Source organism: Neolamprologus brichardi, chromosome 16 (genome assembly GCF_056152115.1).
Source record: "Neolamprologus brichardi isolate AB-2024 chromosome 16, ASM5615211v1, whole genome shotgun sequence".
Taxonomy (NCBI): Eukaryota; Metazoa; Chordata; class Actinopteri; order Cichliformes; family Cichlidae; genus Neolamprologus; species Neolamprologus brichardi.
The window spans coordinates 26,454,779-26,480,648 of NC_142119.1; the positions used below are offsets into that span (position 1 = coordinate 26,454,779).

Genomic DNA, 25,870 nt, shown 5'->3' on the forward strand with positions numbered 1-25,870 from the left:
CTTGTCAAAGTTTCGTCAAAGTTCGAAGTCACTGCATTCTGATGCAAAGTTAAAATTTCAGCACATTGTTTTGATCATTTCAAAGAACATCTGGGTGCATTTTGCTGCCATGCGATTGGCAGATTAGACATTTGTAGTCGAATAGTTGTACCTAATGAAGTGGCCAGTGAGTGTACACAGCTTTGGGTAATTCACATGGCAGTAGATGCAGCCACACAGGTCAGCTATTAACAGTAACGAAACAATGTTGTTGGTCTTCCATCGTTTTGACCGCCCTTAACACTGTGACATTTTTTCACCACCTCAGTAAAGTATGCATTATATCAAGTCAAAGGAGCAAGATGCTCAACAGTTACTTTAGATCTTTATTCCTGAAGAGATTGGGTATCATACAATGTCTTTGATGCATTTAGAGAAAACCAGATTTCATGGCATGGATTCAGTCAACAGAATGAATATGGGGCTGTGGTAGACCCTGTGGCTATATAAAGATTATAGTCATTATAATATTATTGCTTTCATCACAGAGGAGGAATATTATGGGCCCCTAAAACAAAGGTTATGATTTTCTTATAGGCCCGGTAAATCTAAATAGTAACACCTAAGTTGAAATTCTAAAGGAATGTCTTGTATGACCACACAGGCCTACTATAGATTGCATTCTGTTATATAATGAAAAAAGTGATTGCACAGTACTAGACTACTGCCCTAAGCAGTCAATTTAAAACAGAATGCCCATAAATAGGTTTTAATATCACAGGGTATAATATAATGATTGTTTTGTGCTTATCAGGAACAAATATTCAATCTTTCAACTTAAGTGTTACTTTAATAAATGAAACTCGTATAGCATTGTGCCCAGTTCCGATAGGTCATATGAGGCTGATAATGCACTCCTACGTGAATGTAAAATGCATCATTTAGCAACATATTTTGTATTTGATCATCTAATAAATTCATAAAATCGCACATGGTAAAATAGTCTATATATGAAATGCCAAAAATACGGCTGTGAACAAACATGAAAATGGAAACAAGGTAATATAGTTAAGGCTAAACATCTTTGTCTATTACCTTTGTATAGCTAAGTCAATAAGAGAAGCATGCAGTTAACATAACATTGCCACGATTTTACATTAAACAACAAAAGCAATCAACTCAAAACAAATGTATGTGCCTGTCGTCACCACAAATTAGAACCATGTAATGTAGGTTTTCCATGTTGTAAATCATATGGCTTTGTGCAATTGTTCCACCGTCTGCAAATTCATTAATGAAATTCTTTTTGTAAAATAATATATCAATAAATGTCATGCCAGAAATTATTTAGATTCTGTTCTACATGCGCTGTTTCTTACATGCCAGATTGTGCTAATTGTACATCATCCTTATAAAACAACCCCCCAAAAAAAATCAAAGGTCTTTCATCAGAGCATGTACACTTACATCCAGAGACAAATGTGCTCAATTCCATCCCCACACTTTATATAAGGTTTTTGTGCACATATTCTACATTTCGTTTAATATAAGAATATTGTCCATTAATAAATTAGGAATAGTACAAGGACTTCAGTTAGGGAAATAAAAGTGGATGGCATAATTTAAAATATGTTGCCTGCTTTATGTAAAGCGATCTGAATTCATCTTTCTAAGTTTAGGCGGCAGGTGTCCGTCCATCCTGCCCGCCCCTCCTCCAGCCAGTCGCTGCAACTTTGGAGGTAGGTCCGCCACTGACTTACTGATGGGCTCCGTGCTGATCTTGGAGGCCTTCCCACCCTGCTTGTCGTCAGAAACGCCAGGAACAGAGCTGATTCGCTGCAACTTCATGGGCAGGTCGCCAAAGCTGTAAGTCATCTCTGAGGTGGTGGAGCTCATTCTTAGTAGCTTCTTAGGCAGGCCGTCCCGCCCTGTGATCTTCTGGAGCTTGGTAGGCAGCTTGGTGGTGCTGTCATTGTCCTCCAGGGTCTCCAAGCAGTCCAGAGAGCTGTTCTTCTCCCCGCTGTTGCAAAGGGATGGAGCCATGAGGGGCGAGGAGAGAAGCAGGGCCTCCTCCTGTTCCTTCACGCTGTAAGGAGGGGTGGGCACCTCGAATGTGGCATGAAACTGAGAGTAGTCCACTTTAAAGAAACCTTCTTCCAAAGATATGACCGGGAAAAAGCGATGTCCCCACAGAACCTCGTCCTCGGTGTACGATGTCCTCGCTTGGCAGGTCATTCCTGTGAAGGAAAGACACAAGACCCTTTAAGTTTCACAAATTATGTGTCATTGACTTATAACAGTACAGTTAACCCCAAAAATTTAAATATGAAATATTTCAAGACTCCACTATTATACAGCAGAGCCCTGATTTAATTATGTGCTTGGCACTCTTCCATAAGAGCCAATATGTTATTCACCGGAGCTATTTTTAGATGACAAAGCAAACAATATTGCAAACAAAACTGCCTCAATGATTAAGGATTTACTGTATTACAGAGCCAGCTGCCTAAATAAAAAGCTTAATTGATTTTCCCTTCCTAAATGTGATGTTTATGAGCAATTTCCAGGCTAACATGAACATTAATTAAAAGTATAGTTGAGTAATTGGCCGCACGTGTTTTATAAGAATGAAAAAAAGAATAATTACAAAAGTCCAATTTTAATTAAAAATTATGATTAGTAGGGAACTTCCACTGCACCTGTCATGTATTCAAAGAGTACAGTGTATATTAATATTACATTTACTCTTTGGTTTAGAATAGTCTTCACTTATGGCAGTCGAGTACAAAAATACAGAAAAAAAAAGACCTCAAATCCACTTTTATTCTACTTAACAGCTCTGTCCACACCTTAGCAACTACAACAGATTGAAGTAATATTTCTTTTTAAGACATTAAAGGGGAATCAGATGTTATGCAAAACACACATACACACACACACATACAGACGAAAAAAATGTTCATTATCCCTTTTCATGACATTGTTAAGCCAAAACCAGTGTGACAATTTGGGTAAAAGTGCTCTATTCTGTCCTTTGGAGATTACAAATTAAACCACAATAGCCTTATTAGCATGTGTCTGGCTTGTGTGTGTACTTGTAACCATGCCTTGCAAATTTGGCACATGATAGCAGACTATTATACATTTGGAATAAATGTTCCCTCACTGGGGAATTAAAATCCTGCTTTAAAACTCCCCTCGCATCCTCAGAAACAAATTAATGCAATTAGAAAAATCCCAAGGTTTGAATTAAACAGCATTAAACATTTGTTTTCATCCAAAGTTATTGGATGCTTGTAAGTGATTACTCATCGTCATTATTCAGCAGTAGCTATCAAAGCCGTGTGTGCATTATGTCACACTCCCCTGCTTACAGGAAAGCCTTTTCTATCTCAGCATAGTTAACATTCCGCTGAATAAACAATTTTAATTTCTAACTGAAAGTGAGTGCAGAAAAACTATAATTAGGTTTACATCTTGAACAAAATACTAAATTGGTTATATCGGTGCAAAAAAAACCCCCATTTCACACAGCTGAATGGCTGGGACATTCATGTTAAAACTTGTTGAAATCCATCAGGAAATCAGCAACTGCGGTTCATAATTATCACACATTTTAATTACCAAACTAATATTGTTCTAGCAGCGACATTTGGGTCCAAACTAAGAGAAGCGCTTATTCACAGTGAGACACTGCTGCTGATTGCGAGGATGTCATCATCGAAACTAGCAGCATCTGCGATTCCGCCTGATTCCCAAGGTCATAAAATAATTCACTGATAACAGCTCTGTACACAATCACAGATGTGAACATCAAGTGCGTTTAGGGTATTCAGTGTATTACTTCTGCACTATTGCTTCAAAGTCCCCGAGCCTTTTGGGCATATACAAATGTGCTGCAGTGAATAAAGTGGGCAAAGCTAATGAGAACTGTAGGGCCAGAGCGATAGCGTTAAGCCTGAATGGAAATCTTATTGAATAGTGAACCTGTTAAATTTCCACCAGCCAAAACACAGTCGCCATCAACAGGCGTGCAAACACCGATTGTGAGAAAATTCTGGTGGAAAATGCTTTCAGATTATAGCTTTTGACAGCTACTTAATCACCACCACAAATGAGCTGCACCTTCTTTATCAAACATTTCGCTCAGTGATAATTGGACATTGATACTATATCTAAAAGACTACAACACTCTTTAGAGGTTCATAATTATTATTTTTTAAATCAAAGGAGTGAAAGGGGTTGCTACAGGAAAAACAAAATCCAAATGGCTTCATCTCACATCTATTAATAACACTCTATTGGCCCTGTAGATCATGTAGGAGTTACTGTAAGACCTCTGTCTCTGGAAACCCATGAACCCTGCAGGCCTGGGGCCGAATCCCTGCTCAACCTGTTCCCCTTTCTCTCAACCCACTCAGCCCACTACGGGAGAAACCTCTCTGATGTCAATGATCTAATCCGCTGTATCATCCTTCGAAAACTAACAATAGCACCAGGCTTAATCATGATCATTAATATAGATTTAAATTCCATACATTATTCAAGAACGGATACTTGAGCCATTGCATAATTGTAGACACTGTTGCATCAGATATGTACAATTGTGTTGCTAAAGACCTGCTGTTCTGCAACGCCCACATTCATATGGCCACACCATAACAGACACAGCAGTGATAATGAACTGTGCACCTCGACTTTCAGTAAGGCCAAGACACTGCAAATTTGTATGGAAATTTAAACATTATGCCGTGTATATCGAAGTTTCGTATCAGTTAGAGAGGCACCCCTAGATCGAGTAACAGAGTGCAGTTACACAGCCTAAAATAGCAGCAGCAAGAAACCATAAAACCTCATTTAGATATTTTTTTACAGTTACTATGTATCATTGCTAAAAATAGAAATCTACTCAAATGAGAATGCCCATATCGGATTGTACAATGTATTACTGGTAAAGCCTTATGTAACTCTTAAACACACGCCTGCCCAGAACTCAGCGTTTCTATGGAAACAAAACTGTAGAAATGTGTGCATGTGACAGCCATAAAGCTTTTTCTCTGCTTAGTTTGGTCAAAAGTAACAGTGACACAACACAAAAGTCTCTCAACAGCTGAAAAAAAATGCACAACCCAACTGCTGAGAATGGATTTTCCATTGAGGATGGGCTCAGATCCTCAATATGGCTCCCGAGCCAGACCAAAATAGTTTTATTGTCACTTAAATGTGACCTTTTACAACACAAAACCACACAGCTCAAAAGTGTCTGCCTTTTGGTGAAGTGGGGAAAACATATATTCTGGTGACATCTCATCAGCGAAGCCCAAAACTCATAATACAAATGTCATTTTTAATAAAGCGCAGAGCAATTTTCTCATCCCCTTTCATCCATCACTCGGGCGGAATATTGCACTGTTTCCCTCGGATGATCTTTGCGGCACGCACGTTCTGTATCACACGAACGGGTCATAAACACACGCGAAGCAGGGGTAAAAAAAAAAAAAAAAAGAACACAACAAGCAAACGCACAAAAATAAACATATCTGTTGTGCTCTGTGCTGCTGGGAACAACAGCAGGACGTCACAGCAGAGAGGGGGAGAAAAAACACCTCTGATATGTGGTGTACAGTGTTGTCACTGAAACTTAGGTTTGTTGATGTTACCAACACCTCTATGTCAAAAAAGTGAAAGCTAAAATAATTTTGTAGTCACTGTTTTTATACTGTATGCTTGATATTGTATAGGCTTCCCAGTTATACAGAGTTGGTACCACTGGAACTACGGTACATGGATTTTTAACCACTTCTGGGAAATTCAGATTATTTTTATTCACCCCATTACTTCAAAAAGAACAAGTTGCAGTTAACATCCATGGCTGTCCTGATTAAAATATTATCTTTTCTTATTAAAATATGTACATTGTGAGAGAAATTTATAGGTGGATATCAAATATTATAGCCACCATTTCAGCATCTGCGAAAATGTAAAAATAAATTGTCACAATCTCCCCTTCTGTTTCTGAGTTATAGCATTTAATAATGGTGAAAAAAAGATCATCGCGCCACAATGAAGTTGATAAAATTCACTTATTCACTTCACTATTTCATCCTATCAAACATTTATGTGTTAATTATTTCAGTTTCACATTTACAGCCCAAAAGTGTTTCGTGAAATCGCAGTGAGAATGACATTTGACCTTCACTGCCAATCGGTTGTAATCAATTGTTGCTTAACTCGAAGTAAAAAAAAAAACTTCAGGGGACATTTAAGAATGATCACATATGGACAGATGGGGGATCTAAAACCATAATGCCTCCAGCCATAGCTGATGCTGTCGTTAGCATCGAGGCATAAAAACAACGTGCTGTAACAATAATTTAACCTACCTCTATGAGTCATGACAGAAAAAAAACAGAAAATCAACATAATGTTTGAAATTTATTAATCCAAAAATTACTAAAACAGCGCTTTCCAGCTTTTCCAGTATTTCGATTTTTCTTTCTTTTTTATGATTTTTATGATTTAAAAAAGTACTTTGAATATGTAGAATTTTTTTAACTGTCTTTTGAGGAGACACAATGATTGACAGATTTATTAATTACACTAATAATCATAATAACAATAAATCAACCTGTGGTCAGTTTCATTCATTCTTCAGTTCATGTAAACAGAAAACCGTCAGGTTTCACCAACTCTGTTAAAGAAAAGAGAAGCCAGAAGAAACTAAGTGGGGAAAAAAACATCACTGGAATCAGTAAAGAGGCAATTCCTCATTCAGCCCATTAGGAGAGAAATTTGTAACTGTGTGGATCCATTACACTTCTAATTTCAGTAAATCATTATCTGTTCCCCTCTGTGACTCTATATAAGGCAATACCAGTATATTTCAAATCCTCTGTGGAGTGGCTCTTCTCTAGAAAGTGCTCCACAATAAGAGATTCTGAACACCCCTCTTACAGATTCTCTGGAAGACAAATCAGGGTCTTTTGGCTGTTTTATCAACAATACACAAGTTTCACAGAGGAAGGCCTCTCTGTTATCAACTTACAACATCTTAAAAAATGTATCTCTCCTTTTGTCTGATTTTTTGTGTGTGTGTGTGTGTGTCGATAATGCTGTTGCAAATTACTGAACCACCTCAAAGGCACTTATGCTGGCAGGTAACATATGAGGGAAGAGGGTAGACTCGGATCAAATTATTATCTGCTTTCAGTCCCTCAATTAACCTAAGTGAGTGGTACAAGAAGTGCAAAGTCCTTCAGTAAAAGTAGCCGTTCGACTGAAGACAAATACAACAGTGGAAGCAAAAGTCCTACATTGAACACCGAGCATCAAAACGCAGACAAAGTTAACGTCTGACTGCTGAACATAGTAAACAGAGCTAAAGATGATTTAGATTTTCCATCTCCACAGCTGTGAACTGATATCATTGTTGGTAACATAATGAGTCCATCTGTTACATGCTTTAATTCTTACTTTATTATGTATCGCTGAAACAGGGGTAAAAACTGCGTCTCTCTTCGGTTTTGATTGACAGTCTTTCAGATAAGAATCATTTCCCGTTTTACCTCGACATGCCAGTATATTGGTTTTTGGAAAAAAAAAATCTGAAAGTTAAAGTAAAAGTCACAGATATGACTTAGCGCTGACTTTTATTGCACAGCTTTTTAAGAATTATTATACATTCCCGAATCATTGCAGCATTTAAACCAGTATTATTACCTGTGAACCTTTTAAAAAAACATTTTAAGGATCTCTCTATTCATAAAAGTATGCCTACATTGCACAGTCTGTGTGATATATGATATTTTGGGGCCTAAATTGATCTAAACGCTGCCAAAGTCAGAAGCCCCCCCCCCCCCCCTTCAGAACAGGACTCACATGATATGTAATATTCATGTAACAGCATGAATAACATTTGAATAATCCTCTGCTGAACTCAGGAATATTGCACAGATATAAAAATGCAGCTCATTAAAAGTAGATTTCAGAGAGGAGAGAACATGGAAAACAGAACGAGCATGCAGATCTTCTTTTGTCATCTCAGCAACAACCATGTTTGAAAATCAACTCACAGGTATTTTGCTAAACCCTGAGGAAATTAGTAGAGAGCAGTGAGATGTAGAGGCTGCCTGTGCCCTATCTGCACCATATTTAAAATATTTCACCGACTGGCTCCACAATGGAATGGAAAAAAAGAAGAACAGGAAATTGCGTCAAGAATAAGCTTTGAGATTTAGGTGCCCAGAAAGCCACCTCAGCTTGAGACTCTAAATAAATGCACTTTTGTGATAAGACAGAGCTAGCTTCTTCTCTGGGCTAACAAAGTGAAGCAGAGTGACAGCGAAGATAAAATTCTTTGGTGACTGGAACAGAAAAGCACTGTAAACTCAGAGGCAGCCTGCCAGTGTTTCTTGATAGTAGCTGAAAAAAACAAAACAAGTGGTATTCACAGACACGACGGTCTAAAAGAAGCTTATCCAGGCTGGAAAAGCTGCAGGATCATATCCGTTTGGTACTCGGCTCAGATTCACCGCTGCAAATCTGCACTTGACACACTGAGGACAGAGTAGAGTCAAGGGGCAGACGTGAGAGCAGAGGCCTATTAATTTCAGCTCTGTCAAATTATCTAGGCAGAGTCTCAATCTAGATTTTCAAATAAATAAATCAGAGCTATTGTATGATTAAACAACCCACAGCCACCCGGCAAACGACACTCAAAATTGACGGCTATGTGAAAATGAAGGTTTATTCAAATGACTTCTCATCTGAGTGCTAGTCAGAAGAAGAAAAAAAAAGGAAAGGTGGGTGTCAAAGAGTTCTTCGCAACCTCATATTTAGTGACAAAATCACAAATAACCTCCTTATCCCTCGCTCACTCTCTGTCTGGCTCTCCCTTTCGCTCAGTCACTCAAATGGTTCTACACACACACACACAAACACCAGCGCAGTGCTGTCAGCAAAGTCCCCTGACAGTCTATCACGGCTGTGGAAACAGCTCAAGTGTTATGTATGAGAAAAATGCTAGCAAAAACAAGCATGAGAATCTGGACATTGCACACACACGGTCACACAACATTATTTAAGATTCAGCCTTTTATCTGTGCGCCGTTCCTGTCAAACATTTGCTGCAGCCGAGGCTATCCGCATCATGTCTTTGTCTGCAACACGCGATTACGAGGTATAACAATTAATTCATAATAACTGCTCTGTTCTTCAATTAAATCAGGGAGGAGCATTCCCCTGTCTGTATTAGGTCATGAAAAACTGAAGAATATCAGAGGATGATGACGATGGATGCTATCTGCTTGCTGAAGAAAGAGAAGTGCAGTTCACAGGTCTGAATAACATGTTTTTAGAGTTTGTCACAGCTATTTTTTTTGGTAAAATTTGACTATAGTATTAAATTTTTCCTGCAACACAATAAAATTTCTCATTTGATAGTGATAGTGATAGTGCTATTGCGGCCACAAGTCCTGATCAGCTGTTTCTATGGTGACCACAATCAACTGGTAAACTGTAGAGAAATCCAGAAGCATTCAGTGACCTGTTTTTCACAGTTGGACTTTTCAAGGATGCAAATAAGTCCCCTCCCTTCATTAAATACTGTTTTAGTGCGTAATCCCTTTGTGAAGATGGCTTCAAGTTGCTTGCAGCTCTCAGATTCTATTCCAGCCCCACAGCGCGGGGCTCAGCAATGAGAACAAGAAGGAAGCTGATGGAGGGAAAAGGCAGGGGAAGTGCACTGCTATGGGGGAGGGGAGAGCCTGGATGCTGTGGCAATTGCTTGAGTGTGGAGGCTGTTGGAAAGGGAAGGAAGGAAAAGGAATAGGAGCGGGGCTGCCAAGCATCTCCACGCAAGGTGGGGTGTCGGGCAGGCTACAGGAACATATGGCTGAGGGCCATTAACACAGCCAGAAGAGCGCATATTACCAAATGAAGGCAAAGCTGATACCGTCATAAAGGGATGCAGTTGAGCAAAATGCCAATCAATGGATTTCCTTTAGGCCAAAAAACCTTTATTGTTCATACAGGAGAAATCACACTGAGTAGGTGTCCACACCAGCTGAGAATATGAAAGATTTTCTTCTCATTATAAAGTATATTGAGTTCAGAAACGATCAGAAAGCCAATTTCTTTCCTTAAAACAGACTGAATGAGTGAAAGAAGCTATAATCTCATATTGATCGCCACTATTAAATCTTCTTAAGTCATGAAAAGGAGTTACAGCTAAGAGGGGGGCAGACAAAAGAGGGATTTTCAAGCCTTAAGAGATCTCGCTTAGATGGTATTAAAAGGAGTAAAGAATCTCTATTGTTTTTTTCAAGTTTGTCACTTGAGCTTGAGAGCGCATTATTCCAGTAAACTAAACCACGTCTGAGTGGCAAAAATAGAAAGAGACATCCCAGAGGAGGGCCTTGCAAGAAGTCAGGCCTTCAGAACAACATGTTCATGGGGCTCTGTGTTTAGGCCTCGGGATTGATTCACCTGCACTTCAGGGACGGTCACAGCTCCGCAAATCAATGCTGAGAGTGCATCACAACCTTCTTTGGGGTGATAACCTCTTAAACAAGCAGAGCGCGACATAACAATGTAACACTTGCCCTGAGTGTCTGTCCTCTATTATGGCTGGAGTCATGTCAATGTTGAGGTCTCCAGTTTGTGTTATTAATAAAAAAAAAAAAGAAAGAAAGAAGTGTCCTCACAACAAAGTGGGACACGCATCTTCTCAGAGACAACAGCTACTCAAACCAAGTCAGTTATTTCTCGCACTCGGAGTAGAGGTAAAAATTGAGGTACTGCTATTTCATCGCGCAGGTTCATTCCAGGTCTGCCACCACACCTCTTCTACCAGTGATTTATTGCCATCCAACAGAGACTTGACAAATCCCTAAAGACACAATTACCGTGCTCACTCCTTGGGATGGCAGCATCTGAAAGGGATAATGAATCCGGTATGTCATAGCTAATTCATTGCAATGTCCAATATGAGGGGTTCAGCCCCAGAGCAATTATTGTATGTGCAATAGCCATAAGATGTTAATCTTACACATCTTCCTATAATATCCTTGTTTACCTAAAATTTGCAATGCTAATGTCGCGATACGACATGAAGGAAACGCATTTGTGCCGAGCAGCAGTTTCGCAGCAGTTGCTACAGGTGTTGGACAAGATACGTTGAACACATTTTAAATATAACATAAGCAAATCAGCTTTGAAATAAATCTGTCTGATGCCTATAAAGCTTAGGCTACGAGACGCTCTGACTTGTTTCTATGATGAATATGAAGCTTCAGTTTTTCTTGTTGTTGTAATGGAGTGAAATATATTGCAAATAAAACCCAATTACCCAATCCAGTGCAACTACAGCTTAATCTAGACTCAGACTTTAGCTGAACCAACACCTCTCTGACATTCTCATAAAATGAAACGGTTTGCTTCATAAAGTTAGTTCTTATTGTGGGACTAGTGCGACGCATTGCATTAAATTTATATAGAACTTTGTGATTCTGTGTCATTTCTTTTTTCTTGGGGATGAACTGGATGTATCACAGCTACAGATCTTTGAAGTTATTCATTTTAAGTGAGAAATACATGCAAAACCTGATTTTTTACTCAGGTACAATAAAGCAGTTTACAGTAAAGTGGCTTTTGAAATACAGTACATAAATGAAAACACAATTGAATTCATTAAATATTAATGCAAAGTGAAGCTATACTGTAGGTAAAGTTTATATAGGGAAGTCTCATTGAAAATATTTAAACATACAGCTGAAAGGCATCCAACACGTGGTTTATCTCCTCAGCTGCACAGGTGGATCTCTGCGGGGACAGACACCTCTCTCAGGAGCTCTCACCCCGAGCACGTTAGATTTAATTGGAAAGCCTTGCTCTCACCTGAGCTGCGACTCTCAACTTCTCCACCGAACCCACTTTAACCCTTTGACCCGCAGGCCCGAGACAGGGAGCATGACACTGAAATGAGAGGACATGCTCTCGCTTCGATGACTCAAAATGAATTATGGTCAGCTCCTCTGATCTTTCACAGCCTGCTCATAAACGGGGTTTGCGTCTGTAACTGACATCAGGTGACCCCAGACCTCCGGGGCAATGGCCTCTTGCTCATATGAATGAAACTGTGAGGCCTCTGGCGTAAAAGAAAGGTCTCAGTGTTCATTTCAATTACTGCTGCTGCTGATGATAAAGCACAGATCAAGCCATGACATTGGCTGCTCTGTTAATCAGTGGCAATGAATGTTCCCAATTAATTATGCTGGCTGGCTTTACCACTAGACAGAGTCTACATCAAAGTGATTATTACTCTTAATTTCATTTTCCAAGTATGTGTATTTGTTGCACAACAACTTAATTGATGGTATGACATTCGTATTATATAACTTAATAGTTTTTCCTCCACACAAATCAGTATTCATTGTTGTTTATTTACATAAAACAAGTGCCAAGCCTTTTTAATTCCTTTTTTATTACTGATTCCACAATCTGATGATAAATCTCGAGCATCTGTTTATGTAGACGAATCCAAATGCTAATATTTTCTGCATTGTGTTTGAAAACTTTAACGCATGCCCAAACACAAACTTCCTTTATAACAGACACACTGCTGTTCCAACAAACTGAAGGTAGAAGATTCATCATTCAGGGCTGATCTCTCCAGTCAGTATTTATACAGTATTTATGCATACAAAAGCACATGAATAAACATTAGTAGCCGCTCCAGTCTATAAGCAACCACCCCTGCCACCTACACTCATTTAACAAAAAATGAGCAGATAGCTGGGTTATTCTATTTTTTATTCCATAACAGTAATTCATGACAAATCTTTGTAGCAGCATGAAAAAGAGGGGGCCGAAAGAAACCTTTGCAAACAATCCAAATCAATGCACAACTTAATCGATGAAAAGAGAGTGCTTTTGATATTTTACCCATAATTTCCTTCATTATTGGCCTCAGAACCAAATCAAGAGATGAAGCGTGATTCAGCGTTTCATGTACGACACAGATGAAAATCATTTCGAAACACTGAGATCATTAGTTAGTGCAGTAAGCTGAATGCGTTTGTGCCCGCGGTACAAAAGTGATGCATCACCAGAAGAATGAAGCAAAATCTGAGTGAAAACTAAGAAGAAGAAAAAACATAATCCAACCAACTAAATGACGACTAAGAGCGCCGAGTTCATCATGAAGTATAAATCCTGAAAAACCTTGGCAACTGTGCTTAAAAACATTTCTAAATATGACTTATATGCAGCACTCTATGAATTTTGCAACAAGTATAATGATCACACTCCACACATTTGCATGAAAGTCACATCTCTCTGAAAAGATAAAGGGTTTATGCTGATGATACACTTTATGCTCATGAATCACTGCTTTTCATAGCCGATGAGTGAATTTAGAAACACTTTTCGGAGGTTTGCGAAGATTTCAACACTGTTTTGCCGCCATGTTAGACTGAAAACATAATACAAAATTTCGGGGACAGACTAATGTGCTGACTTTCACTTCTGTAATGAAAATGAGGCCCCACGAAATAAATCATTAGCTTGTTTATCGTTATTTATTACGTCTCTAATCTAAAAAGTGCATGGTCTTAAATTACATAGATGCACATTAGCTCCGTGGGAAAGAAAAAAACACAGCATTCGCACAGGAGTGCTGTGGAAATCGTGAAATACATTTATTCGCAACACACTAATGAGTTTCATGGCTACAGCAACCTAGACGTCTGTTACTGGCAGCTACAGTTTATTTTGAGCTCTCAAGATTCACCTCCACTAACGAACAGATTGCCTCTGGCTCGGTATTTAAGCCTTCGTAGTGCTGAGCCGCATTACTGGTGTTAATGGGACACTTATCTAAACTTCTGATGTATTTTAAGACTGCATGTAGTAGTTCTGATTCATCTGGCAAGTCAAACTCAGGTCACCATCCGCGCTGCAGCAGAACAGTGAAAATGACCTGCAGCGCTATTAATATGTCATTATATCACAATTTGTTTCTATTTTTCTGACATGCAAGATCAACTTTTTTATATATATTTAGAACAATACTTGTCATTTGCTGTGCTGCACAACAGCAGACGTGCGGCATGTCATACCAGGAAAAAAGTGTGACTGCATTGTATTTAGGTGGGCTGGGTTTGGGGCCCTGCTATTGTGTATGCTGGCTGCCTGGTATGAGATAAACTGTTGCCCATGAAGAGTATGATTTCAGTCAATATGGGTGATGCAAGGTATTATATGGTAAAAGATAACGGGAGTCATACTGGAAATCATGTCAAAAAGAAAAATAACAGGGTTAGCCATCAGATTTTTTTAAAAGCAGCTCTGTACATTCATATTCTGTCTGATGCCTATACTTGTTTAGCACAAATAGTAAATGAACTGGTTCTTTTATAGCACATTTCCACTTGCTCTACTTTCCTATCTAGCATTCACACAGACTTCAATGAAAGCACTGGAGAGCAACTTCAGTTCAGTATCTTGCCCAAGGATACTTCAGCGTGCAGACTGGAGCAGTCTGGGATTGAACACCAACCTTCTGAGTTGTAGTTGAGCTGCTCTACCTCCTGAGCTACCGCCATCCAAGTTCCAGCCTGTAGAAACTACATTTATGTAAAACTAATGTGAATTATTTTCTTGAAAAATATGTTCTTTCTGACCTGTGATTATATGTGACACTCATTTTAAAACACATAAACAGATTTTTCAAGAAAGGGCTGGTTCAGTTCTGCACCACATCTTGGAGGTAATTTAAGTGGATGGTTGAGTGGAAGGCTTCAAAGTGAAGGGCTTTGACACTAGAGTTTGCATCCTGCATATCTTGTTGTTCAAGCCACTTTAAAATTATTCTGCATGAAAGCAAAACCACAATCTTTCCTCACATTCAATTACTCTCCATCAGTGGTTGCACGTTCATCAAACTATACAGCCCGTACTGCACACCAGGAGCAGGTATTGCAATCAGATTTTATGCCTTGCAAGTTAACAATTTGCAGATGTTTTAACGAAAGTCTCCAAAATGCATTTATAGAAAACAATCAGAGTATCTTTGTTTATTTATTTTTAACTAATTTCATATTTGAGGTAAGTTCAGTAGAATATTTTCTGTCATTTCATTTCCCCCTTATGCAATTCCTTTTAATTGAGTTTTATGCATATATTGCCTCTTCACAATAACAGTCATGTCAAGGTGTTTAATATCATAAGGTAAGTCCCTGCCCAACTAGAGCTAAACTCTAAGGGATGAGCCTGTATGATCGAGCACTTGGCAACTGTGGGAAGGAAGAACTCCCCTTTAACACAAAAAAACCCTATAACAGAACCAGGCTCAGGGATGGGCACCCATCTACTTCAACTGCTTGGAGGTTGAGAAGAAACAAAAATGAGAGCACAGAGATACAGAGTCAAACATTAATGCCGGGAGAGAGAAGACAACATTAAACGCAAAAGTCCAAAGGTGGTGTAGAAACACATGAGGAGTGAAAAATGGTGACAGAAGAAGGAAGGTTCAGGGCATCATGGGACGTCCCCGACAGAGCCTATTGCAGTGTAATTAAGCCATGATTTAGGGTGACCTGATCCAGCCCTAACTATAATAGTCTAATCTTAAAAGTAGAGAGGCTGTCCATTTCCCAAATTCATACTGAGCCAGTTCTTCACAGAAAATGAGAGGAACTTTGTAGCTGAAGGCCTTACCTCCTATTCTACTTTGAGAATGTCTGAAAACTACAAGCCTGCAATCTGAGAGCAAAGTGCTCTATGGTGGGGTGTTATTGAGAATGATTTCAAATTCAGTTACACAGGTCATACAAAATGCCTGAGTCAGGCATAGGTAGATGATAAATGACAAAGAAAACATTTTTTATGTTTTTGTTTGTTTTTGATTGGATATATAAGAGTAAAACATTCAAATGAATTATAACTCCTTTTAGGTCTTTGTAAGCTAACATGAAAGATTGCTGCCACTCCTCCTCCTGGGCTTATGCTTCAAGACACTTAACAGTTAGTATAATGTGAGGGGTTTGATTCATTTAAACGAATGTTTTATTCCTGCCATTGCCAGGTTTCTCTAAAGCAACATAAATCACAACTGAACAATTATGAAATCATTTACTCATAAGCATTTAGAAGAGAGCAATCTAATGTTTTATAAACCCTATTTCATTGTTTTGCTCTTTGGTGCTGTTTCAAAAGTCATTTTTAATGTAATTTTTTGTGTTGATCTATTGTAGCTGATCTGGGAGCAGTCACGGTCTCTGTGAGGATGAGGTTTTGGAGGGATAACAGTAGAAGGGAAGCTGCAGAGAGGAGCGTAAGATTGCAAGTCTGCTTTACAGTCCAAATTCTGGAATGTCGGGTTTTGGGGAAGTTTAACGTATTCAGCCATTCTTCTAGAAATGGGAGCAGCACCATCCAAAGTGGGATGGAAGTCATCTCTCCTAATAAGACCAGGTTTTCCCCCAGAGAGTTTGTCAGAGTTTGTCTATAAAGCTCACATCATTTTCTGGACATGATCTAGACAGCCAGAGGTTGGGGAGGGGGCCAGAAAAAACCCTCTATCTGACATGACTCTGACATTGTTTTGGCAAAGTTATACAACATCTCTATATTAATTTCAGTGGCCATACTGGGCGTCATTACTGCCAATGTAAATTACCGAACTGTGAATTTTGTGTATCGTTGCACCTCTAATATATATATATATATGTATATATATGTATATACTCGATACTTTGGTGTCACGGTTCGATATTTTTTCGATACAAAAAAAAATTTTCATGCCTTTTTAATTTGTCATTTATTAAAATTATAAATATATATTTTAACTCAAAAGTACAGTTTTTAAATGTAATGTTGCTGAAACAACATAATAATTAAAAAAATAAATCTATCTGATCAAGAAATCACTCATCTTTGGAAAAGAGAGTTTATTACAGAGAAATGGCTCTTTCCAAAATAAAAGCTATACTATACGCTTCTTCTGGGCTATATTCTCAGCAGCATATTAAACATATCAGGTCCCCATAAGGAGAATCATGTGCTAACGGCTGTCTAAATGACTCGGGTAAAGTTTGTAGCATGTGCTTGTTGTTTTTGTCTGCTTCCACTTGTCTTTGCACTAGGATGATGTCGGCGTAAATGTGCAGTCATATTCATTGTGTTCCCACTAGTGCTGTCAGCGTTAATCTCATTAAAATGACATTAACGCCATAACGCCGCAAATCTCCGTTAACGAGTAACCGCGGATCGCCCTGTGCGTGGAGCTGGACAGCGTCAACACGTTAACGAGCTAACTGCGCTAACACACTAGCGTGCCACATCCGACATAATGTTTTACTTTTTTCCATGACACGCTTACCATCAGGGTCATACTTCACATGAAAACCAAAATAGTTCCAAACGCCAGATCTGAATGAGGGTGGGGGAGGTTCAATTTCGGCTAGCGTTGAGGAAGCTGCCATGTTGCAACGAGCTTAACTTCTGTCTCGCTAGCTTGCGCTGCGCTCAGTGGATCTGCACTCGACAGTGCAGCCTAGGCGGAGTAGTCGAACGCAGATCCACTGAGCTCTCAACACAGACAGCATCGTCAGAAGAAAAGTTGATCAAATAAATTAAAAAGTTTGTATTGTTCGATACATATGGGTACCGAACCGAAAGCACTGTATTGAACGGTTCACTACTGATACGAGTATCGTTGCACCCCTAATATATATTTATATATATTTATTTATTTATTTATTTATTTTTAGTATTATTATTATTTTTCTCAGCAGGTGTGTCACCAAGTGGGGAAAATCAATTGTGGTTACATGGGCTATTCTTGCTGCCCTGTTTTCTTCATCGCTTCTGTTTTCACACACTGTCATCCAAATTTTAAACTTACTACTTTTTTCCAATGATTTATCTGCCCACATTGTCCAAATCAATCCGTCCCTGTTCTTTTAATTCTTTGCGATCTGTCAATCTCCCTTTCGAGCTGTCCTGACACCCCTCTCGTCCCTGTTGCCACCTCTTTCAGGTTGTCCAGAGCACCTCATCCAAAGTCTCGTCACTCATCTGCTTACTCTGCCTTCATCTGAGACTCACTGAAAAGGACTTTAATTTTGAATATTCAAAATTTTTAGTGAAAAATCTTTCTTGTTGATTCCATTATAAATAGTATATTGCTAACTAAATCTAGTAGTAAATAAAGAGAAAAAAATAACGTGACCACTAATATCTTCGGTTATGAAAAAAGACAAAAAACGACAATCTGAAGCTTTATGTATATTTATATGTATTATCAGATAAATAAATTGAGACTGTAGGCAGGATGGGTTTGTTGCAGTCTTGCTGTATTAACAGTTTCTATGAGACAAACTCTGAATAATCACAAATGGACAGCAAATGTAAACAGCCACTAGACCACTTGCCAGGATTGTTCTGGGACTCATTAGACCTTACGTCCTCTGAAGGGTGTTCTCTGCTTTCTCTGTATTATTGCAGGGTCTTTACCTTTAAATATAACACACCTTGAGGAAACTGTTGTTGTGATTTGGTGCTATATAAATAAAATTGAATTGAAATGAATAGTGCAAATACTATTGTGTTCTGAGACAGCCTCAAAAAAGACAAAACAATACACGGGATGTATTAGTGCAGGACGTGGTAGCCCTTTTTCTCACTACCCTAAATAGCTGGAATAACCCGTGCATCTTGAGCGATTTAGGGGTTTTTTTTTTTGCTCAACCTTGCTAAATAAATTTTTTGCTTCACTGGCGACAGACAATAAATTTGACCTTCTAGCGGAAGTGATGTAGAAAAAAATCAGAGCGCGATTGGTCAGCGAGACACCTTGGAGACACATAACGACACATGACACAGGTCTGTGGTGACTGAGCCACGCTTTTCACACCTAATTACTCTTCAGTCTGACTGTTCGAAATGCATCTTCACATCCAGTTTAAACAGAGTCCAGCATGCACAGAAAATGCTTAAGCATATAATAATCAGTTTTTCCAGCAGACCCTACCTTATTGAAAGTGAGCAAATATTTCTGCCCTACAGTCTTAGTCTATCACAGACTGTGCATTTGATGTCAAATGTATAATCACATATGTACAAAATGTTATCATTACTCTAAAAGGACAAAATGCATTTGCATTTATTAAGCATTGGAGTTATACCAGAGTCGCAAACATCAGATATTAGCTGGTTTGTAGTCATTACTTGTTATCCACTCCTGCTGCAATAAATTCCTCCTCTTTGATCCAAGCACCTGTCAGGCCTGCAGTGCTCGAATAATGCTGAAATAACTAAGCCGGGTATTATTTTACAGAGATCCAGTAAGTAATAGATGGATGAAGCACACACAGACACAGAGCCTGACGCGTACTGCTCTGTAGCCCATCACACTGCTAAAATTTCTTGCTGGGAAGTAAATTGGTGTGTGTTGCTTCTATTGATTGTTTGACATTATTCCTGTTAGCGCCATTAACTCATCTAAAACTTGTTACTACAAGCCTATGCTGTTTTTTTCTAAAGCTAGTCTGCTCTTCTGGCAGCATGCACAGTACATTAACTGCAATTTATCCTCTGGAGCACAACTGGTATTACTGCGGAAAAGAAAAAAGATAGGATGCCACGAGACAACCTACACGTCTCATCTGGAAGCTGTATCACATTGAGGCAGTGATTAAAAACACCTTAGGCTCTTGTTTAAAAGAGAAGAGGGTAGGCTTGTGCCTTTTTGCACAATGTAGGGGTTTTCTGAGGTTACAGCAAAATGGAATAATTCTGAGTTCCTTCACGCTCTTCTTTTCTTCTTTTGTGCAGAAAAAGAACTGACAAAATATTTTCGTGTGATCTAGAGGAACGAAAGGTTAGTGTGTCAAAAAGGGTACAGTGTTGTGTCTGTTATTATCTAATGGGAACCCCAACAGCCCAGTGATGGCGAGGCTTTAATCTGGAGAGTATTTTAACTCATGTTCCAGACAGTGTTTTTCCACGCATAACAAGAGAGAGAAAGAAAAGAAAATAGTGGGGAGTTGGGCAGCTTCTTCACTAGTAAACACCAAGCCTCATAAATATTTCATCTTATTCTTTCTCTGCTGTATCACCTGTTCTGGAAAGCACTTTATGGAAGAGTAACGCCTCTGTGTGCTTTTCACATTTCAGAGGAGAGTCTCCTTGATGCCAGGTGGTGTCAACAACTGGAAATTAGATTCATGTTTAAAAAACATGTTTACCCAATTTATTACCAAAACGATTATATGATTCCTATACCATAAGAATATAAAAAATATCTAAGTTTAGGTGCAGTGCTGCAATCCTGAATACTTAAGGAGAGGTTGCCATGGAAACAGAGTTACACTGGGCAGAAATGAAAGCGTCTGAGGATTTAGACTTTCACTGTACATCAATTTTTAACTATAGATTGTTTCTACATCACCCTTCTCACCAACTTCACGTAACCGCAAGTCCTCCTCCATACAGACACTTCCGTGGAATGCAAACGTGAGCACAACAATCCCCCCAAAAAACACACGGGTGATGTGATGACACATGCTTCAGCGACAGCGTAACGCTATAAATATCTGCAAATATAACAATGATGATTTTTATCGCATTGCTACACTGCAGATTTGCTGCACTTGCTTAAAACAGCGAGTTTTAGTTGTCTAGCCAAATGTGTGACAGTCACAAAAGATGTACAGTCACAGCAAGATGAAAGATTAAGATTTAGATCATTTTACACCAAATGTTTAGTGATTATTTATTTAATTTATAATGAGACATCCTCAATTTGTCTTTCACAGAATTAAGTCTGTACAGATGCTGCGTACTGGAATATATTAAAACACAATACAAACTACAATATATTAACACAACTCAATAATGTGCAGCGCACTTTCATCTATGCAACATGCCAGTGAAATGACGAATCATAAATACTGCATGCCCTGAGCTGGAGGGTCACAGTGAGCTCAATCTTTGATACAACTGCAATAAATTGCTATCATGATTATCTATCAGGAATTGAATGTCTATGCTAATTACTGTCTGCAGTGTTGGCCTGCAAGCTTTCCTGTCACATCTCCATATGCTGTTTTCTCTGAACCAGCCTATTACAACTGCTCCTGTGTTCACTCTGTAACACTGAGGGAGCTCGCCCCACTCTTACTATAGCAACTGTGTCAAATAAATCGTCGAATTTAAAATGACCACGGTGGAGAATTTTACTCGGGGCATTGCTCATCTTGTGGAAATGGAATTCCCCTAATTCTAAAGGGACCTTAGAAAGCAAATTATCATGCCCTCTGAGAACAGCAGCCAAGAGGTAAGAGCTGTTCAGGCACAAAGACGGAGGAATGGAATTTACTGCAGATGACAAAAAGAAAAGGTGCAAAACCAAAACGGTGACCTGCTAGAGCTTCAAGTGTTCTGCACTTAAGTATGGCTTAAAATTCTGCCTAACATCTCAAAGCACACAAGGTGTTAAAATTCATTTAAAGCCTGCAGACAAAATTAATCATCGGTGATTTATAAATGCCAACCACTTTCATTATTAGCAGCTCTGTGTGTTTGCCAGAGAAAAAAAAAATCAATGAATTGCAATCAAGAGGTCAATACCAAGTCCGTTTGGATGTCAGCCATTAACACCTATGAAGAAGCTCAATATTATCCATTTCTGTTTCAGGAACACATCAAAGTACTTCAGCACCATTAAAAAGACAATCCAACATACTTCTATGCTGAAGATGTAGACTGCAGCTATGACTTGACGTAAAACAGGCTACAGGCTGTCATTTTCACCAGAGCAAGCCAACAAAAATGCATGTTTGCTGTTACTCACCTGTGGTCTCCACTATTCCTTCTAATATAACCACAATTTCAAACTGCTCTGTTTGCATGGACCTCTGGGAGAGGTCGTAGAAGGGGCTTTTGGTGTCAATCACATGGCAGATCGTGAGTGGTGAGACGAGAAAGAGCTGATCTGCTCCGGTGCTGAAACCCACGTCCAACTCCAGCTGATCCAGCGGAAGAAACTCGCCTTCGGGGGTCTGGCGAGACTAAAGAAGCATACAGAAAGTGACAGAGAACTCTTCAGTAGAGAGAAGGAAGGGGTAAGACAGCCATCCACAGCTTATCAAGAGCCTTTGTGTAAGCTTTTCACATTTTATATGCAATCAGATCCAACCAGTCTATCAGGAAAATTACTACAATTTTCTTAAATTAAGGCAAAAGAAGGACACATGCTCTGAGAATATCCATTTTAGCATAGATTGGAGGTGTCACTGACTCTTTACATGTGTAATTAAATAAACTGGATTCAGTTTGATCCACTTGATCAAAGTGGATTCACCTGCATTAAACTCACCTGCCGTGTCAGAATATGAAAACTAGACACAGGAAAAAGGCTTATTTGCCTCTATGGAAAAACAAACAAACAAACAAAGCAAAGCAAAAAAGCAACTGTCATCATTTACTAACATGGATGTTGTTGCAGTGTGGCATATACGTCTTTAATGTGATAGAAGCTGCAGGGGGTTTTTGCAATGTTTCTGTATTGTCAGCATACTCTTGTCTGTTGTTGTGGTAGTGGATGTACATTTATATTATGGAAAGTGTTTATGAAGCAAAGCAGTAAAAGGCATGGGAAGTGACAAATAAGAATATTCTTGTGTAGAGAAATGAACTCATGGACACACAGTGTTATTACTAAGGTGCAGGCCGCTTGGAAAAAGTTGCCAAATTATTTTTACTGTTATTGTTCTTTTTGTAATTGTATTATAATTCCTGGAAACCATATGCCTTTTGTGTTTTGATTTAGGGTAGGTAATGATCTTCCTGGAGTTATGTCACAAATGTGGTGTAACGTGCATCCACTGCAGTCTATGAAATTTGGAAATACAAATGAGGATTTGTCCAACAGATGCCTCGCGGCTCTATGAACAGTTAGGAGTAGGCTTAAATGTCAGTGTGTAGGCCTTTCTGTATCAGTTTTCTAAACAACTCATGAGGTGAACTATGAGAAACACTGGGGACAATCCCAAAAGCATCATCACTCACTTTTAGCAATTTGCAGCGGATCTGTGCAGAGACCATATGGCTGTTACGCAGGTTCCCGACCCTGAACATGAGAGTTAGTTTTCCATCTCGCATAGAAATCGCCGCATGTTCACTGAACATCAAAGTCTCGGCCCTTTTCTTTGGCTGAGACATCTTGATAAACATGCAGCCGATCAAAAATGCATCGACGATCGATCCGAGGATCGACTGGAAAAGGAAGAGAATGATCCCCTCGGGGCATTTGTCTGTAATGTATCTGTAACCATATCCTATCGTGGCCTCGGTCTCTATGAAGAAGAGAAAGGCTGAGGGAAAGTTATAGACATTGGCCACACATGGAGTGTACTTATCATTGTGGGCTTTGTTGAGGTCTCCTCTGATGTACGCGATGAGCCACCACATAGAGGCCATGAAGAGCCAAGCGACTGTGTAGGTGAGGATGAAAATAAATAGATTCCAGCGCCATTTCAAATCTACTAGTGTTGTGAATAAGTCTGAGAGATATCTGCTGGTTTCACCACCCAGGTTCCCATGCTGGACGTTACATCGCCCGTTCTTGTCCACGAACCGCTGCCTCTTCTTCTTTTTCTCTGGGGGAGGCTGATTGAATCCAGACCCGCTAGATGAGGTGGTCACTACCTGATAATCGTCCCCAAATTTCTTTCGAAGTGCAGACATACTACGATGACAGCAGCGAAAGAAATAACAAATGATTCAGTGTTTTTTTTTTCTTCTTTTTTTAAAGTCTGGCTTTTAGTTGCTGCAGTCGTTAGTGCCCGTGCGCAATGTCTCCTTTTTGGGAAATAAGGCGATAAAAGTGCGATGTCTTCTCCCGAGTTAGACTTGCATCGTCCTCTTTCGCCACACACTACTGTTGCTACTCTCTACAGCCATGAAATATCAATAATGGACGACCAGCTTACTAACCCCAAAGATAGAAGCCATATGAAAAAAATAAAATAAAATAAGCGACGCACAGGATAAGGTATCCAAACGCGCCAGTCGCAGTCCAGGTTTTAGAGGTTTATCAGTTGCAGCGTCGTGGATTACTCATCGCCAGTGAAGGTTGGGGGGCTATATCGACTTGTTCAAAACTGTACTCACGAAGTAAGTTTTCATAGGAAAGTTCAAAATCCTTAAGTGGTCTATAAAAGACAATTTTCTCTGCGTAATTAGTCTGTGGAAACGGTTTCCAAGATGAAAACGCTCTTTGCGCACTTGCGGCTGTGTTGGAGATAATTCGGTTTCCAGTCCTTCCTTTGCGATCTCTACACATAGAAGATAAATTGCGCCCAAGTATATGACTGTAAAAAATGACGAGCTGGAGGAAGAAAATCACTGTCCCACTGTCGTCATTTGCTGCTGCGCGCATCGACGCTGTTTGCCTGGTTCTTTTCGGGTACCTTTTCTCCTCTCTTAGAGAAATATCGACTGGATTCTCATAGTTCAGCGGCAGAGATCCACCAGATGCTCTTTTGGCTGCTTAAATCATTCTTTCCCTTCGATTTCCCTGTTCGGCTCCTGCGCACTTCCACGATTTCAGTGATGCACTCACTGTTGCCTAGTGGTACTACAAAGACAGACAATTTGGAGGAGGAGGGAAGAGGATTCGCCTGATTTGACAGGTTTTTTTTTTCCTTTTTTTCAAGTGATCAAATATGGGAAATTGCAGTCGAGATGTCTTGATGACTTTCAAATAATTGCACCGAAAGCAACATTTTAGACTCCAATAATGGAAGAATTAACCCCTGGCTTAGAGATAGATTGCCAATAACAGTTATTAAGGATATTATAAATGCCTTTTGCGTGTTTTAAAAAGCTACATTTTTCTCCTGCAGCTTGTTATCTCTATTTTGCCAAAAAAAAAAAAAAGTTGCCAAACTAATGCTCATTAGTCTTTTTAAGTACATAACCAGTTTAAGGAAAAATTGTCCCAATGCCAGTGAACATTTTGAAATGTTTAGCGGCTATTCTTCTGGGTCACCTGTACTGACAGCCACAGCTGACCCCCACATTCATCGATCTCATGGGTGACTGCACCCGATCTATGCTACACACTAGATCTCTTAACAGAGTAACACCTTCAGCGGGGTAGTTGCTGTCACTCCCAGCAAACTCTTTTAGATCTCAGGAGGACAAAAAAGCTGAAACCAGAATTCACCCATCATATTACCAAGATCAAGGCCACGGAGGAATACACCCACACCATAGTTACCCAGGCTTTCTCTCAAACACATGAAGCAGGGTGAGCAGCCTAAAACAAACAGCTTGTCTATTGTGTCTCCACCCTTTTTCCTCTCTATTATTTTCTATTTTATTTTTGTGATTATGTCTTTTTTTCTTGCTAAAATCACAATTACCCCTATCGAAGTCAATGATGTGTGCCTCTTAGATATTAAAGCATTAAAGCAGGATACACACTGCATCATCAGCGCAACAGCAATGTGGATTGATTCGGCTGTATTCATTTTCACCCCAGAAAGAGTAAATAGATCAAATGAATAAATCACCTTCTGAATCAGCCCTGACAGTCACCTACACATCTTGTTGCATCCGGTGTAGTATCACACACAGTCATCTGTGAATATCAATCATTTGTTTTGTATTTACTGCCATTTCATGCAGTATCTCTTGATTTTGTAGTGTAAATATCTATAATGGCCTGTTGCTCCCTTTTCTCTAACCCTTCCTCAATGCAAAGTCTCTGCTAAGTCAGTCTGGTTCCAGGCAAAATCTACCTCCCCTAATATCTTTTATGTCCCTGTACTTAACCACATGATATTCCTTGTCCAGTCAGAACCCAGCAAGCCCTACTGTA

The 25,870-nt window shown here is 39.3% G+C and overlaps 1 protein-coding gene across 1 annotated transcript; it reads right to left on the minus strand.

Moving 5' to 3' along the window:
* Positions 1-282: 282 nt before the first annotated feature.
* On the minus strand, positions 283-24,613 carry kcnj3a (potassium inwardly rectifying channel subfamily J member 3a). Its single transcript, XM_006788552.2, has 3 exons — positions 23,053-24,613; positions 21,836-22,052; positions 283-2,216 (listed from the first exon to the last, which is right to left on the minus strand). Exons 1-3 carry the CDS (start codon positions 23,728-23,730, stop codon positions 1,621-1,623), a joined length of 1,491 nt encoding a protein of 496 aa, XP_006788615.1. The 5' UTR covers positions 23,731-24,613; the 3' UTR covers positions 283-1,620.
* Positions 24,614-25,870: the final 1,257 nt, after the last annotated feature.

What these genes read in the sequence shown, in the direction of transcription:
- kcnj3a (XM_006788552.2), bottom strand. Translation starts at nt 23,730, where the DNA reads ATGTCTGCACTTCGAAAGAAATTTGGGGACGATTATCAGGTAGTGACC. An exon ending in TCCGCTGCAAATTGCTAAAA is followed by an intron (nt 22,053 to 23,052) that starts GTGAGTGATGAT and finishes ATGCTTCTTTAG; the next exon opens with TCTCGCCAGACCCCCGAAGG. An exon ending in AGGAATAGTGGAGACCACAG is followed by an intron (nt 2,217 to 21,835) that starts GTGAGTAACAGC and finishes TTTCCTTCACAG; the next exon opens with GAATGACCTGCCAAGCGAGG.